This window comes from Barbatula barbatula, assembly GCF_947034865.1.
Source record: "Barbatula barbatula genome assembly, chromosome: 7".
Taxonomy (NCBI): Eukaryota; Metazoa; Chordata; class Actinopteri; order Cypriniformes; family Nemacheilidae; genus Barbatula; species Barbatula barbatula.
In genome coordinates this window covers 12,760,816-12,777,904 of record NC_136770.1, presented here as the reverse complement: position 1 = coordinate 12,777,904, position 17,089 = coordinate 12,760,816, and the positions used below count along the sequence as shown (strand labels likewise).

The window sequence follows — 17,089 nt, the reverse complement described above, 5'->3', positions numbered from 1 at the left end:
AACAGGATGTATTCCCATGTAATCTTATATAGACAACTATGTTCAAATAATATTTCAGATGAAAATATGTTGAGGTCCTCCACTGACATTTACTAACAAGCCAATATTCCTTATTGTCAAACTTCGTATGTAGTGCATTCACGCTAGATTATATTTATGGTTATGTGCAAAAGGGATATTTCACCCTCTAGTTGTTCCAAACATGTAACCATTTCTTTGTCCGGTTGAAAGAGGAAAACAAATAATTCTGGGGCACCTTTGACTACCATTGAAATGTTTCCTACTATGGCAGTCAATGGTGCTTCAGAGCTGTTGGGTGCTAACATTATTCCAAAATATCTCTCTTTGTGTTCAACAGATCAAAGAAATGTATACATGTTTGGGACAAATAGAGGGTGTGTAATTCATGACAGAATTTTCATTTTAGGGTGGATTATCCCTTTTGCAAGTATCCCTTTAAGGCTTATATTGGGTTTATGACAATTGCTTTATCAGTTATCAAAAGGCAGGCCATGAGTTAAGTCAAATTCTAAAGCCGACCTAAACAGATAAGGTCATAATTTACTCAACCTCAGATTGTTCCAAACCTGAATACATTTAATTGTTCTGCTGAACACAACGGAAAACATTTGAAAGAATGTCAGTTACCAAACTGATCTGATCCCCCATTTAAAAAAAATGGTTCTTCCAAAGGTTCTTCGATGCATAGAAAAACCTTTTGGTTCCACAAAGAACCTTAAACATCTGAAATGATTCAAATTATAAAAACATAAGAAAGATATGGTCCTTTAGAGAACCATTGACTGAATGGTTCTTTGTGGACCAGAAATGGTTCTTCTATGGCATGGCTGTGAAGAAACTTTTAAGCACCTTTATTTTTAAGAGTGTAGGGAAAATAAATACTATGGGAGTCAATGGGGCATGAAACTTTATGGTGACAGACATTCCTCCAAATATCTTACTTTATATTTAGCAGATAAAACAATATGATACAGATTTGGAACAACTTGGGGGTGTGTAAATGATGATGATTTTTGGGGGTGAACTATCATCTTAGTAGACTGGCTAAATCAACAATTCAGAATTTATGCGTCAGTCCGTGCAAACATTTTTGATATACCACATTTTGTTATAGGCAGCATATGGCTTTGTAATAGGTAGAATCTATTTCTTGTGGATAAGGAATGCATTGCAAAAAGCTAAGTGAAATTTCTTTGATGGATGACAGTCCAAAAAACTGTCAGTAATATATTTCACCGGGTTTCACATATGAAATTGGGCCTTAGAAGGTAGCAACTTATAGATAGTAGACAGTAAGGCGGGCCAATATCTTTCATTACAGCATATGCTTATGTCTGCCTTATATTATTTTACTGCTAAATTAAATGTTATGTCTTAAAGAATTATGAGCTATTCTCTTTGAAATTATTTTGACTGTTAACACAGTATTACTTGTGCCACAAGCGAGGTGATGATTTGACTTATGGGTCTTTGTTACAAGCTATCTCCCCCTTTCCTCTATAACATCTCAAGTATCCTTCTTTTGTTCTTGGCTTTAATTTTATGAGCCCAAAGTCTGATCATGAGATCATATCAATACTAACATGCGAACACAGACCTCAAATTAGCATGAGATCACCCAGAACAATGAGCTCATACAGCGTTCATCAGAAAAGCCTCCTCAAACACACCAGGCGTCTTAACACACTGTCACACACTGACAGAATCCACTTGCAGAGCTGCTCTCCCAAATCTCACACACACCCTGTTCCATGTCTAAACTATTTCCGGCTTGATGCTCCGTGAACTGAGCTCAACTCCAACACATATCTTCAGCAGATGGTTTGAGCATGTGTTGCATCAGCGACCAAGAGTTGTGTGATTTTGTTTAAAACTTACAAACATACTTGGGAAGCAAAGAGGGTATACATCTGCTCACATCTAGGAACAAAATGAACCAAATCACTCGGTAGGTTTTAGTGCAAATGCCCTTAAAGATTCAAGATTATGCATTAATTCACTAAAACAGATTACTTTATTCATTCTATTTGGCAGTAATCTCTAACTCTGTCCCTTCCTATCAAGCCTTCAGACTTGGCCCTGTGTTCTTCTGTGGAGTAATTGCTTTATACGGTTGGTTGTCTCTGGATTGTCTTGCCAACCCTTGTTTTCTGGTTCAAGCTCTTGGAGGTCCATGCAGATGGGCAGCCTGGAGTCTAAACAGAAAGCTGGTGTTGGCTGATGTGTATAAGCCACCCGACCTTATAACATGAGAGATCCACACACCCTATTGTAATACACATTTCCAGTTTTGGCATTGCCAGTCAACATTCAATCACATATTGTCTATTTCAGGATAGGTCTGAAAAACAGCATAAATTGTGCTTTGTGTCATCATCATCTGTTTTAACTCAATTTCCAAATTTTCTTGGTCAGCCATGTTGACCCTCCATGTTTGTCCTCCAAAACAGTCTGAACCAGCATGAAACACACACTAAGCTGTGTACTGTTCATTAGGAACCTCTTAAATTGGGGCCTATTTGATATGCTTGGTCTGGAAAACATCTCTGATGTAATGTGATTGAGCAGCATTTCAAAAAGTTTGGCTGTTGTAAATGTGTTTTTCTTTTTCTGTTTGCCAAGTGGCTGTTTTCCTGATTTTTATTGCCCTGTGAGGTTAGCAAAAAGAAGTTCTCTCTCCCTTTGATTTTTAATTGAAACCATTGCGCGACCAATATTGGTTTTGAGATGGAGGTCGATCTGCTGGAATGCTCTTCCGTGGTGCTTGCAGACAGATGGTATTGTTTGTTCCATGGCAGTCTCCCTCCGGTTACAGGAACACAAGCGTGGAACTTTGCCACAAGCTTGATTAGCTTTCTGAAGTGAACGGAACAAATCACCCACAAATTTATTTACAACTCATCAGCACGGAGTGGCACATTTATTCCCCATCCTGAAAGTTGCAACCCCCCCTGACTCTCACGTCTGTTTTAAACACTTCATCATCTGTTAGAGACATTTGTCCTTTCTCATGCAGAGGGTGTTGTGTAGTGAGCAGTAGGATTATGTGTGCTTATAATTTATATAAACCATTTGGGACGCTATCTCACTTTCATTCTGAACATATGGTTGTAATATTTAGATGTTGATAGGCAGAAGGTGCATGAAATCCAGTGAAACAGGTTTAAAGAAAACATGTAGGGTGCTAGGTGGAGGACAGAGGTTAATTGGACACACGAGGAAGACACAGAAGTGATGAAATTGCTGAAAGGTAAACTTCAAGAAGAATGCCAACGCAAAACACCATGGCAAATCAATTTTCTCAACCCCCTAAAACATAAAATGCCAGATGTCAGTTGTTCTTGGTTTCTCAGCAAAAACAGATATAATCGTTTATTTGATATTTGGACGTAACAGCTCAGTACATCTCTGAATATGTGTGTTTAGAGTTTCTGTGACTTTGCAGGCTCAGACAGAGTCAGGCTCCAGAGAGCAGATCAGTGAGAGATGCTCATATTTTTGAGCTTACCCAGGGCTAAGCTTCAGTCTGGACCTGTTTACTGACAGATAAGACAAAAACCGGAAAATTGATGCTATCATTCTATGATGGGGACAATAGCAGAAAGAGATTTAGTGTACTGTATATGGAGTAGTGCTAAATATGCTAACATCAAAGCCATCACATTCCTATTACTTAATGTTTCGAAAATGTAATTATAAAGTATTAAATGAAATGAAATATCCCATGAAATACCTTGATGAGCCAATTTTTATTTTCTGTTCTAAAATATTTCTTATTGAAGTTTAAGCAAGACATAATTAAGCTGTACTCAGCACAAGATATTTAAAAATATATATTTAAAAAGCTTTCATGTGGCTCAGTGGTTAGAGCATGGCGCTAGCAACACCAAGGTCATGGGTCCAATCCCAGGGGATTGCACATAGTCACAAACAAATGTATAGTACAATGCACTGTAAGTCGCTTTGGAAAAAAGCATCCGATAAATGTTAATGTAAAATTATTAGTATTGCCGGATTTGTAGTGCTCCGAAGAGAAATAAACAGCATGATCATATAAAGTGAATTTCTGAAATAAAATAATTGTATTCATGTTTTTTAATTTTGTTTATTGAACCTTTATTTTTCCAGGAAGGTTCCATTGAGATTAAAAGAAATCTCTTCTTCCAGGGAGTCCTGGAATCCCATTGAGAGATTCTACTGTGTTAACACCGCTAATAATGCTCGATAAAAGTGAGGTGCATCTCTTAGTACACAGCTGAACACTTTACTGGCATTGAGTGATAAAATTTCCCTTTAAGCCTAGTTTTTAATCAGTGTGAATATAATACAACATAAAAATAACATTACAAAAACATTACCTTAGATTACCATAGTACAGTCATGGCATAAAATGGTAATCGGTAATTGGCCTGAGTGATGTTGGTATTTTTGCAAGCACACACCCACAAAACATTTTACAGGTTGTCCTAAATAAGAAATCATGTTATATTTTTGTCCTTTTCTAAAGGATACTTTGTGAAGTGGCATAATGTTTTTTTCGCATTGATGATCTTGGGCTTTTGTACTAGAAATTAAAATCACGTCATAGCAATGGTTCAATGTAAGGAAGGAAGGAGGCGGGAACCGGCGAACCAACTTTTTATCAAATAAATAAAGAACAACACGAAAGTAAAATGCCGACAGCTCCCTCACGGTCGACTGCCAGCCACACAAACATAATAAAACATATAGTCCGGGTCTTGTCCTCTCTCGTCGTACACTCCTGTTGCTCGTCCTTTTATCCTTCCGGAGCTCCTCCGTGATAGATGCGAGACCGGTGCAACGCGAAGCTGACACTCATTATCACTCGCGTCACTTGGCCTTGCTCGTTGCACACGTCACATTTCATGTCATATTTTTTTACATGCCTGTCCATATGTATGCTAAACTTGCCTGTCCATATGTATGCTGACAAAGTGTTTGATATAGATGGAGATGGTTTGGGATTTAAGATCTGGCTGAATTCCATAGTGGGTTTATTGCTTTTATATTCCCTTTTGGAATTCTTGAGGTTTGAAACCCTTCCCAAAGCCTGGAGTTAATTTAGTTTAGGCTTTCCTTCTAATTCCTTGAGACTAATTGCAGCCCTATTCCTGCAATTAAATCGATAAACTCCTATGTGCTCGATTGTGCTTGCCAATAGAAACCCCAACCCCTTTCGTCTCCTCTGATCTCCTGTCCTCTCCTCTCCTGAACCCTTTAAAAGGAAAACTGTACTCTTCCACACTGTCTATAGTACAGCGGAACCCTAAAAATAACCTTCAACCAAGACCTCGATTCTTCAACAGTCTCCAAGGCATTCTCATGCCTTTTCTCTTCTTTTTTTAAATGTATCACTCCCGGCATGTATATGGCATTAGCCTGGAGCTGTCCAGAGGTCAGGCAGATGTTCATTATGGTACGATGCACAGAGACAGAGCCCAGAACTCCTTATCACAATTCTTTATCGTACACCTCTGCCACTCTCCCTCTATCGCTCTCTTTCTCTCACTCACTCCACCTATTCTTTCTGTCATCACAAACACAGGACTCTGGCTGTAGTTCAGAATGTCTGGCTTTTTGTGCAGCTCATATGGGGTCTATCTGTGGTGTGATACAATAGTTTAATTAGGGTTGCCAGCATGGAGTTGGCTGAGTGCAGAGAGAGCACCTTAGGGAGAAAGAGAGAAAAAGAAATGAATGGGGAAAAAAACTCACAAGCATGGAAATGTAATGAGTCTGGGCTGTCTAGACCATGTGCTTGGCCGTGTGGAGCTCTACTGTGGGCTTTTCAGCATATGCGAATGTTTATCTCTCTGAAATGAAGCATGTGGACCAAGGTCCATTTGGAGCCAAATGGGGGGGGATATTTGGGGGATGTTGGCTTTTGGCCGGCTCAGCCAAACAAGATGATGTGCTGGAAGACATGCTCTCGAGGGTTAAATCGCAACACTTTAATTAGAGGAGCTCACACACTTCACTATGACAAAACGTACAGTCACATTGTCTTATCTCTCTCTTCTGTGCATTTATCTTTTTGAGCTTGTAATGTTACAGATCACAGCTTGCTTTAACACTCTGTAATTGCTGTAATTTTGTAGCTCATTGTGTAAACATAGCATTTCACAGCACATGACATGTATATTTAGAGTATGTAGGATGAAAGGTTAGCTGTTAGAAGTACACGGCATTGCTTACTGTCATGACACCAGTAGTGAAAGTCCACTACTACACCGCTGTACAGCCTCCCTGCCTGCCTGTCTCTCTCTCTCTCTCTCTCTCTCTCTCTATATATGCACATTTAACATGGTGCATATCTTAAATCATTTATGTATACAACATAACATTTCATTTATTCCTTTCAAATCCAGCTAATCTCACAACCAAAATCCGTGCATAAATACACTTTACAGTGCTTTCTGAATTCCACATATGAATGTTACATTTGTTTAAAGCAACTTCTCCTGCATGTGATACGTATGTACACAGTGTTAAGTGTTGTCTAGATAATGTTATAAGGATAATCACGTTACGGGCCATCAGAGACTAGGAACCTTCTGCCTGTATTCTCTGATGCACAGCAGTCTATTATATAAACACTGGAAAGCAGACACCTTATTGTGTAAGAGAACCATGTGTGAAAATATGGAGCACACATTTGAAGAGGCTTTCAGAAAACCATCAGGAAGGGGTATTAAAGATGTGTTTTGGCACATCTAGGGTGGACGGTTTAAGTTTGGAAAGGCCAGTTATGATACTCCCTATTTTTACAATGCTCTTTTCTTTTCCTCTCTTATCCTGTCATTTTGCCCCTAAATTTTATATGCTCAGACTTTCTTACTATAAAATTTTATGTACTGATAAAGCTTTTGAGTTTTATAGGCCTGTCTTTATCAATAGAGAGATATGAATTTGACAGAAACTCTCAAAAATGGTCTTTGGTTTAAATTAGGGTGGCTTAGTCAGACCGATTTTTCTTAGGCATTCTTACCAAAGATTATAACTATATTTATATTAAAAAAGGTATGTAAAGAATACGGTGATAACAGATTTTTGTGCAGCCACAATATCACTGAATAAAATACTGTGCTACTTTGAACTGTAATGTGGTCAACAAACCTTGAACTGATCCTTCAACATATAATGTATTTTTTTTTGTTTTGTTCTTAGGTTGCAGAGGGTTCTGAAGTTACCTTTGAGGCAGGGAACTTTTCTCAGTCCTGTAAGGTGAAGATAGAAACTCTTCCCCATGGCAATGAGCATCTGCTGTCTTGGGCCCAACAACGCTATGGGGCAGTTACTTCCTTTAGTGAGCTCAAAATGGCTCACAACATCTACATCAAAGTTGGAGAAGGTATGTTCCTCTAAACACACACAGACTCAAACAATGTTTTGTAAACCCATATTTCTGATTCCTATTTCGGAAACCATATACTTTATGTTTTGAGCAAACGACAAGCTACAAGCAGAACTGCCTAAACATTAATCAGGGCTAATTCACTCCTAATGGTGGTCAATGACCTGGTGGTTAATAAAGCAAACTCTTAAGTGGGGCTCATTCATGTTGTTCTGATTTCCACTGCGCAGCCTTTAGTTTAACTTAAAAACAAGTCTGTGTGTGGCAGACCTTAGTCAGTCTCCCGTTGTAATGAGTTGATTTCATTGCGTGTCATTCACTCTCAGGCTCATAAGCAACAGAGAGATGGAGAGTCGATGGAAAGAACCAGTAAACATACGGGAAGGGCCTCTGGCAAGGGGTTCTGACTGCCAGCTTGTGTGTATGGGCCCTTCGCCAGACCTGAAGCCTTTCACAACAGTCCCTTGAAAAGAGAAGGATGAGGGAGGAAAGCAGACCGAGAGGAAAAAGGGAATGTGTGGAGGGAAAGTTTGGCAGAAAAGGCAGCGGGTGTAGAAAAAGCATGAAAACAGAGCTTAAAACAGAAGGTCCAAATTTATAACTGCACCAGGAAGTACTACGCAATTCTTCTAGAAAAAACTACATATGCCTGATGACATGAGCTGAAGGGGGAAATTGGCATATTTTCAAAGGTAACTGTTTAGCTACATTTAACTCATAACTGTCTGTTGGTCTCAGACACCCACCGATTCATAAATTCTGGGCTGCTAGAAACAGATTGAGGTTGTTGTTTACTGGTTTAAAATTGAAAAATAAGAAACAGCTACTTGGAAATTGCGCAGTGAGCCGCAGGAATTGTACTAAGACAGAAGATAAAACCAGCTCGGTTGAAAAAGAGCTCAGTTTTGCTTCTCCCACCGAGTTCTAAAACCAAACCAGCAATACGTCTGACTTCATCATCTATCAGCTGTCAGATTGCCCAGCTAAACATTTTTGAGTCCTTAAAAGAACACAACATTGCAGTGCTAAAGTGTAAGTCATGATTGCATTATTCGAAGTATGCCTCAAAATCTTTGCTGGCAGGTGAAACAGTCCCGTAAAACATTTGGCCCTGTGCCTTTTGAGTCTGTGGTTTGGCGGCGGTTCAGAAGGCTGTGTTTACCTTTACAGGAGAGTTCTGACTTTCGCCTATGGATCATCCCTTTGTAGCACCACATGAAAGCGGACACACTTCCGATCTTAAAGAGCCAATGGAAAGAGATGCTACTCTGTCATGATCAGTTCATTCTCATCATCTTTGCATCCTTTTGCCAAAAGTGTATTGGCCAAATAAGGAAGCATCTGTCTTACTTTTCTCTGGGGGAGAGAGCAATCATCTGTTTTGTGGAGTAGCAAAGAAAACTGTTTTAGTGAACTGACGTTTTCTTTGGAAATAGTTTTTGATGACTTTCGGTTCTTAGGGCTTATGAAATTGTCTTTATGATTATATGATTGATCATTGCTTTTCAATCTAAACTTATAAATGCAGTTAGCACTTATAGGTATAAACAGGAGAACATAAACAGTTCTATTTTACATATATTTTTCTTTATTATAATCTGTATGTATTGCATTGCCATTGTAAAGCTTTGTACAATGTCACTAAAGCTACCTCAATCTATCTGGTATTTGCTTCAGATCCTGTCTTCTCAGAAACTTGTAAGATTGATAACAAGTTCCTGTCATTAAACTACCTGGCCAGCTACATCCAACCCCAGCCATCTACAGGGTGTGTTCTTTCAGGTCCTGATCATGATCAGGAGGTCCACATCATTGAGCTGCAGGCACCAAACTCCAGCAGGTGAGTAAAGGCTTAAGGATTGCACTCTTGTTCTCCTGGAAAGTTAACGCTTATATGTTCTTTTGTTTAGATTACAAATCCACAGTTCCTTCAAGTGACTTTGATTGAAATAAAATGAAAGGGATTATTGCCCAATCTTGAAAGCATATCTTGCCCAGATATCCACAGTAAAATGATACTTCACCCAAAAATGAAAATTCTGTCATCATTTACTCGCCTTCGAGTTCCAAATCTGTATACATTTCTCTGTTCTGATGAACGCAGAGAAAGATATTTGGAAAATATAAAAATAAGACATTTTGAAGAATGTGGGACAGCAAACAGTTCTGGGGCACTTTTGGCTACCATTGTATCTTTTCCTACTATGGGAGTCAATGGGGGGGAAATCTGTCTGTTTATAAGCATTCTTCCAAGTATCCCTTTGTTTATCAGAACAGAGAAATGTATACAGATTTGGAACAACTCGAAGTTGAGTAAATGATGAAAGAATTTTCATTTTTGGGTTAAAGTATTATATCGTACACTAGGCGCATTGTGGCGCAAGGTGTAGCGCAAGTGTTTTTGCTAGTTTAAGCCCGACGCAGATCTAACTTTCCTGTCCTCCGCCGCGTTGTTTACATAGCAAATGCATTTGCGCTCCTTTGTGCACCCATGGGCGCGTTGGTCTAAAAAAAGAGGTGTGCTCAGGCGCATTGTTGATGCTTTGCTATTTTGAGGAACTGAAAATAGACTGCTCCATAGACTGCTCAAACCTGGTCTAAAGTCAATGGCGCAATATTTTTTTAGTTATTTAAAGAACGTCTTAGGAATATGTGCCTATAGGTTGATGCACAGCACTCGTACATTCTGCAGATTACACACAGAGGGACGCGCAGAAGCACACAATAATGCCATGAATGAAATGAATTACAATGTAAAAGATTATAATTGTGGACATAAAGATAAAAATCTGGCTTGTCTTGTAGATGGTATGCTTTAACGCTTTAACCTCTCGCACAAGCAGACATGTTACCTTTCTGGTGCGAATCCGCCAAGGCGCGAGGGCAACTGGCTCTTAAAGGGAGTGGAAGATGACACTCTTATTAGTTTATTTCATGTTACGCCCAAAAAACACACATTACTCATTAAGAGAATCAGGACAACCTGTTAAGATAATGCGCCCAGGCGCGGCGACAGTTTTCAAGCCGTTAAACTAGCTAAAGTGGATTTGGACACGTCCTGAGTGCACCTGCGCCGTGCGCTTTAAACCAAGTGTTTAGATTGTGAAAATAGGGCCCTGAGTGTACATGTGTTTCTAAGCTTACTCGGCATACAGTTTTTGTATAGGATTCTTCTCTGTAGACGGCGTGGTCAGTAAGCCATCGTGTTTATGTGTGCAGAGCAGTTTTTGTGGGTGCATGCGTGCATTTTGTGTTTGTGTGAAAATGTGCGTGCATGTCTGCTTATGTTTGTCATTTTAGATTGGCATTGTGTTTTCTTTACATCTCTAACATTTGCTGGGTAAAACTCTCTGCATCCCCCCCCCACCCCCACTGATATTACTCACTGTTGCCTAATAGTGACTCAAAAATGAAAAACAAGTTTGAAGAAATCCATGCATCATAATGGATCTCAGCATTGTGTTTTGAGGTCTGTTTCAAATGTGTCCTACTTTTTCTGGGAAACGGTCCCAGAACTTTTCCCCCCTTTTTTTAATCAATTGTCCAGACTGAAAAAAAGCATGTTAAAACTAACGTTACTGACGTTTTTTTTCCGTAATCCATAATTTCTCTCTTTCTCTCTGAGTAGTGCATTCCAGGTGGATGTGATCGTGGATTTAAGGCCATTGGACGATGATGCTCCCCTCCACCGTGACGTTGTGTTGCTTCTAAAATGTGAGAAGTCAGTGAACTGGGTGATCAAAGCCCATAGAGTCATCGGCAAACTGGACATAGTGGTATGAAATTAATCAGAATATAATATATATATAAATAATATATGCATATTATTCAACTGATCCTCTGCCTACTGATGCTGGTGTGCATGAAACTGTCAAATTACTGATATATTTACAGTATATACAGTATAATTATGTTTTCCTGTCAAATAAACTGTGTAGAATTACTATTCAAACAATGAACTGTGTGAGTCTAGAGGCATTTGGAGTAGTTTAGTAAATTTCTATTCTAGCCTTGTTTTTATTGTAGCATAGGCTAGTACTTCAGCTTATGAATTATGGGAATGTCTGCCAGCTAGTTTCATATAGCACAGAACATTGTACATACCTTGGAAAGAGACTGGAGACTTGGAGTGAAACTGTGTTTAATTCTAAATGTTTAGGTGTTTTATAACAGTCGTTAGGATATGACACATGAGTTTTAGGTTGTTTATATGATCATTTAAATATGTGTTTCTCAGCCAAAGTAGTTTGTGTAATATACAGTACTTTATTGCCATATGGACAAATACAGTGCTGTTTCTTTGCTTCTATGATCTTTAATTGTAAAGACAAAACATCAGACACAAAAGCAGTACAACAGTCATTTGGAAAGATTCATCATCTAATAAAAACAATAAGAAATGTAGCCACAAGTAAGGCAGTTTCATCCACTCAACAGCCATCTTCGTGACATATTTTTTATTTGTAAAATATTTTTTAATAACATGTTAAATTAGAAAAAAAATCTGGTAACAACAGGATCACAGTTTTGTTTACATAATTTTCAGTGTGATTCGAGCTGATGAAAAAATAAATGTATAATTTGCATAATCATCTACAAAAACATAAAAGATTTCTATAAAATAGTTTTTTTTACTAAAAGTGGGACTTCAGTAACTATTTAACAGTTTGTTACACTGAATTGTATCTTTTTTCATTTTGTTTATGGCAGATTAGATTATGTTCCGGTCCTTCAGAATTAGTGTAGAATTAGACTCATCAAGTTAAAAAGTGTGTTTTTACTGTATATAGGCAGCGCATGTCCTCATGAGAGTGATATAAGTGAATCAATAACAGTAGAGGAGCATTACAGTAAGAGAGCATTGAGGAATGCACATGTTATCCGATCCCAAGACTCGTAAAATTGAAAACCTACTGTCGGCAGATTGGCTTAAGCTTGTTTTTCAGCCTTTAAAGGCATCTGTGGGAAACAAGTCTGAGCGGTCATCTCCTCCTAACGCTGCCAATAGATACAAATCAGAAGCTACTATAAAATCAAAGCTAATTCAAAATCTGAAATTTTTGAACAATCAAATCGCACTTAGAAGAACCTAAATAGTCCATGGTCATAGTTCATCACCACCTACAGATGCAGATAGGATTTCATATAGGATTTCAGAAACAACATAATAAAAATGCTAGAATCAGTTTATCCTGCAAGACTTTTTATGATGTGACTTTGACATCCTGATCTCCCCATCTATTCTGCTCAGACGTCGGACAGTGTCACTTTGACTGGAGACACAGAAAGGCTGATGCAGGTGTCAAAGACAGTGAAACAGCAGCTACCTGCTGGACCTCAGGCTTTGATACAATGGGCAGAGGACAAGGGATTCATACCAGTCACATCCTACACCAACACCCCAGTCGCCAACCACTTCAACCTGCGCCTCAGAGAACAAGGCATTTAATTTTTGCTAAACTATGTGAAACTATGCAAATCATATGGATGATGCCACTGTCTGTTGCTGTCAGCATCCAAAACTGTTAGGATTAATGTTTAATTTTCACCACTGTTACTTCCAGATACAGGGACTATAGATGACAGCATGTTTCCACCAGAACTCTCCATTCTACGCAATGTCAACCCACTTCCAAAGCCGAGCGACCGGGATTTCCCGGCACGGATAGGGCTGCCCTTTCCTTTCCTGCCGTCCATGGAGCAAAGTCTTCCATTCCCCCCTCTAACCCCATCTCTGGAAGATCAGCTCTATCGGACTGGGGGTTTTGAAGAGCAGAAGGGGGCTCCAAGTGTAGGATTCAGTGTGCAGTGTAAGAAGAACAGTATGGTGGTCAGCATTGACAAGGAAACTCTACAGGTAGGAAACAAAACAACTGACTTATAAGTGACTGTGAGTGACCAGTGACAACAGTGCATTTCACATGACACATGCAGTCATGGCCAAAAGTGATGTCTAGTCGTGATGTTTGCACATTAATGGCCCTACAGGTTAGAGTAAAGCATCAAACTATGAGGAGAAAAGCACCGGTACACAATGTTTGCCAAGATTTTAAAGTTGAGTTATATATAATACTACACAACACGTATACTGTACAGAATCCTTATTTAATCTTTGTTAATAGGTTGGCGATGTCAGTTGTCCTAGATTGGACAAAAGTTATATAGTTTATCTTTTAAAAATGCTCTTATTTTAATTCAGTATACATTTATGATAGTCTCATGCAATATATTATGTTTTATTTGCATGAATATTTTTGTTAAAATGCAAGCAAGTATTGGTCAACAAATACTTTGTTTATTTATGCTTTTCCAACAAAACACAAGTTAATTTAAAGTAGATAAAAAAAACAAGTGAGTAAATGCTAACAATATATCACACAACGGAACAGCACGCAGCATACATAATGATAATATAGCCGTATCATGGCCCAACTATCAATGATAATTGTGGGGTTCTTGCTGTTGTCCATCTCTTTTGTTATGTTGTCTGAGGTTAAGAAAGTTTTCAGTAAAATCCTGTTTTCTTAATGTCCTTACAGGCAAATGGGTTTGGCAAAGCCAATATTACTCTTCAGGATTTTCAATGCAAAGCAACCTTCAACACCACCCACTATATATTGGAGACTCCCCTGTCAGGCTGCCAAACAGCCAAATACCCCTCCCACCCCAGCGCTGTGTCCCTCTATGTTAATTCTGTGAGTATACATATCAAATCGATAATGGTAATAATCAATAATTGATGATAATGAAAAACATTATTTTCTGGAGAAAAGGATCAGTTGAGATACCCTTAGGATGTCCCCTCTAACAGGCTGTATTTGGTTTCTTTGTTTTGCAGTCCTGCTTGTGCATTTTAACATAGCAGGGATGATTCATTTCCAAACTTGATCTTCTGTGATCATTTGTAACGGAAATTCCTAACAACACATTGTAGCCTTAGACCTATTAAAAACTGGGAAACCTCTCAAATATTTATCCTGTTCTCTGATTCCTGAGCTTTAAGAGCAATTAAAAAAAGATGCCGCCCATATGGTCAGAGCCTGATACTTGCCCAGAGAGCATTAATGGAAATCTGTCAAATTGGCAGGTCTTGTATAAACCTATTTCAGTCTAATACCTCTATTAGGCATTTGCAAAGGCCTCTGTCACCTTTGAACCCGCAAACTGTCAGGAGTTCACATTGGGAGGCTTTATTATGTGTAAACTGTTTTATAGATGAGAATGTCTGACACGGATGTTCATCTTCCTTGGGAGTAACATTGCCGAAATTGTCCATTCTCATGCTTAAATCCAAAAATGTCATCTGTTTTGGTAGACTATTGGCAAGTTTACAATCTGATATATTTGGCTGCATCTGTGCCAAACATCAGAGTTGAGCAATGTTAATATTAAAGAAAGTTTTGGGGAGAAAATTGTTTGATTGTTAATAAATTGTTGGGTATGCCTTGAGTTAATTATGTATTTGTGATCTACAGATTGTTATCAGCCAATCAGAACAGAGGGATGGGAGTGGCTGGCCTGGTGATGATGACGATCTGATGGTGTCATATTCCCAGGACTTAGATGGTGTCATATTCCCAGGAGATGCACAGGTTACAGAAAAACATTTGCCAGAGAACGGGCATCGCACCACTATCTTGGTATGATATTTACATCCTGGACTAGTGATGTAACCACATTTTTATAATACTACTTTTTTCAGTGTCTCTTGTCACCTAAGACAGCACTGACCTACATTTATCAAAATAAACCTTTTCTCTGGCCATTCAATTTAATTCCAATTTATTTCTATAGTGCTTTTTAGAATTTGTGTTCATCGTTTCATTATTACAATGCAGATTTTAGGTGAACTCTGTACATAATAATGCAGATAGTTGAGACAAAAGTAAAAAAAATGAAACACATGGAATACATTGTATGTTTGCAATGTTGTTCAATAAGATTTACATTGACAAAACTAACTGAAAATGATTTGTCTGTATTGACAATTTTTTTAAATAATATTTTTCTATTCTTTTGTTTCTCTGTCCTCAGTTTAACTGCACATACCGTAAGAACCAAGACATACCTGTTGATTTTAATTTGGGGCCTGACGATTCCTCTGCAAATCACCTGAACAATGTAACATTTAATATGGAGCTGTACAATAATCCCCACTACCAGAGCACCCAGTCATTCCTAACCATCGCTGAGAACAGACGTGTCTATGTGGAGGTACTACATTTACATTAATCATTTAGCAGACGCTTTTATCCAAAGCGACTTACAAAGAATTCAGGGTGCAATAAGCGATATGTCATACAAGATTTTAATAGATACAAGATAGTATAATCAGCTTGACTCTCAAGTTGACTTTTGCCTAATATGTATTGTGTTCACTTCCCTGTCAGCAAGGGTAAGTGAACACAATTAAAAGATACGCTTATATTTCTGCCACATGTGGTTCTCGATGTAAAATATTGTTTGATTTTTTACAGGGGCGTTTTATAGACCTAAAGCTCTACAGGCCCCCATTACTTTTTCTATCACTTTTTTTCTTTAAAACCTGCTGTGTGCAAGAAGTATCCAGAAGTATAACACGATGCACTATATAAACTCCCCTTGCTTAAACCACTATTCTTACAGTGCAACAATACTGGGGAAGGTAAACATTTATGTTTTTAAAAATTTGCACTGTATGGAAATAATGAAAGCAGAGTGACATTTTTCTTGCACATCTGCATTCATTGCTCAATGATAACAATTATTACATCATTTCAAGAATGCAAAATTACAATATTTCAAGAAACCAGTCGTTTTATGGCTCCAACTAATATATAACTATATTTATAATAACATTTACTAATTCCATCCATCCATCCATTTTCTTCCGCTTATCCGGGGCCGGGTCGCGGGGGCAGCAGTCTAAGCAGAGATGCCCAGACATCCCTCACCATAGACACTTCCTCCAGCTCTTCCGGGGGGACACCGAGGCGTTCCCAGGCCAGCCGGGAGACATAGTCCCACCAGCGTGTCCTAGGTCTTCCCCGGGGTCTCCTCCCGGTCGGACGGGCCTGGAACACCTTCCGAGGAAGGCGTCCAGTAGGCATCCGTAACAGATGCCTAAGCCACCTCAGCTGACCCCTCTCGATGTGGAGGAGCAGCGGCTCTACTCCGAGCTCCTCGCGGGTGACCGAGCTTCTCACCCTATCTCTAAGGGATCGCCCAGCCACCCTGCGGAGGAAGCTCATTTCAGCCGCCTGTATCCGGGAACCCAAAGCTCATGACCATAGGTGAGAGTAGGAACGTAGATTGACCGGTAAATTGAGAGCTTCGCCTTGCGGCTCAGCTCTTTCTTCACCACGACGGACCGGTACATCGACCGCATTACTGCAGAAGCTGCACCGATCCGTCTGTCAATCTCCTGTTCCCTCCTCCCCTCACTCGTGAACAAGACCCCGAGATACTTAAACTCCTCCACTTGAGGAAGGAACTCTCCACCAACCTGAAGTGGGCAAGCCACCCTTTTCCGACTGAGGACCATGGCCTCGGATTTGGAGGTACTGATTTTCATTCCAGCCGCTTCACACTCTGCTGTAAACCGTCCCAGTGCATGCTGAAGGTCCTGGTTTGAAGGGGCCAACACGACGACATCATCCGCAAATAGCAGAGACGAGATCGTGTGGTCCCCAAACCTGACACCCTCCGGCCCCC

At 39.3% G+C, this 17,089-nt stretch overlaps 1 protein-coding gene across 1 annotated transcript in view; it reads left to right on the top strand.

The window, feature by feature from the left end:
- The window catches only part of tgfbr3 (transforming growth factor, beta receptor III), an 81,368-nt gene that overhangs the window by 47,241 nt on the left and 17,038 nt on the right, over positions 1-17,089 (top strand). The window contains exons 5-12 of the mRNA XM_079461328.1: positions 7,210-7,393; positions 9,074-9,236; positions 11,025-11,172; positions 12,648-12,837; positions 12,961-13,253; positions 13,936-14,091; positions 14,872-15,036; positions 15,431-15,610. Coding sequence (XP_079317454.1) covers positions 7,210-7,393; positions 9,074-9,236; positions 11,025-11,172; positions 12,648-12,837; positions 12,961-13,253; positions 13,936-14,091; positions 14,872-15,036; positions 15,431-15,610 — 1,479 coding nt within the window. The remainder of the gene's footprint in view (positions 1-7,209; positions 7,394-9,073; positions 9,237-11,024; positions 11,173-12,647; positions 12,838-12,960; positions 13,254-13,935; positions 14,092-14,871; positions 15,037-15,430; positions 15,611-17,089) is intronic.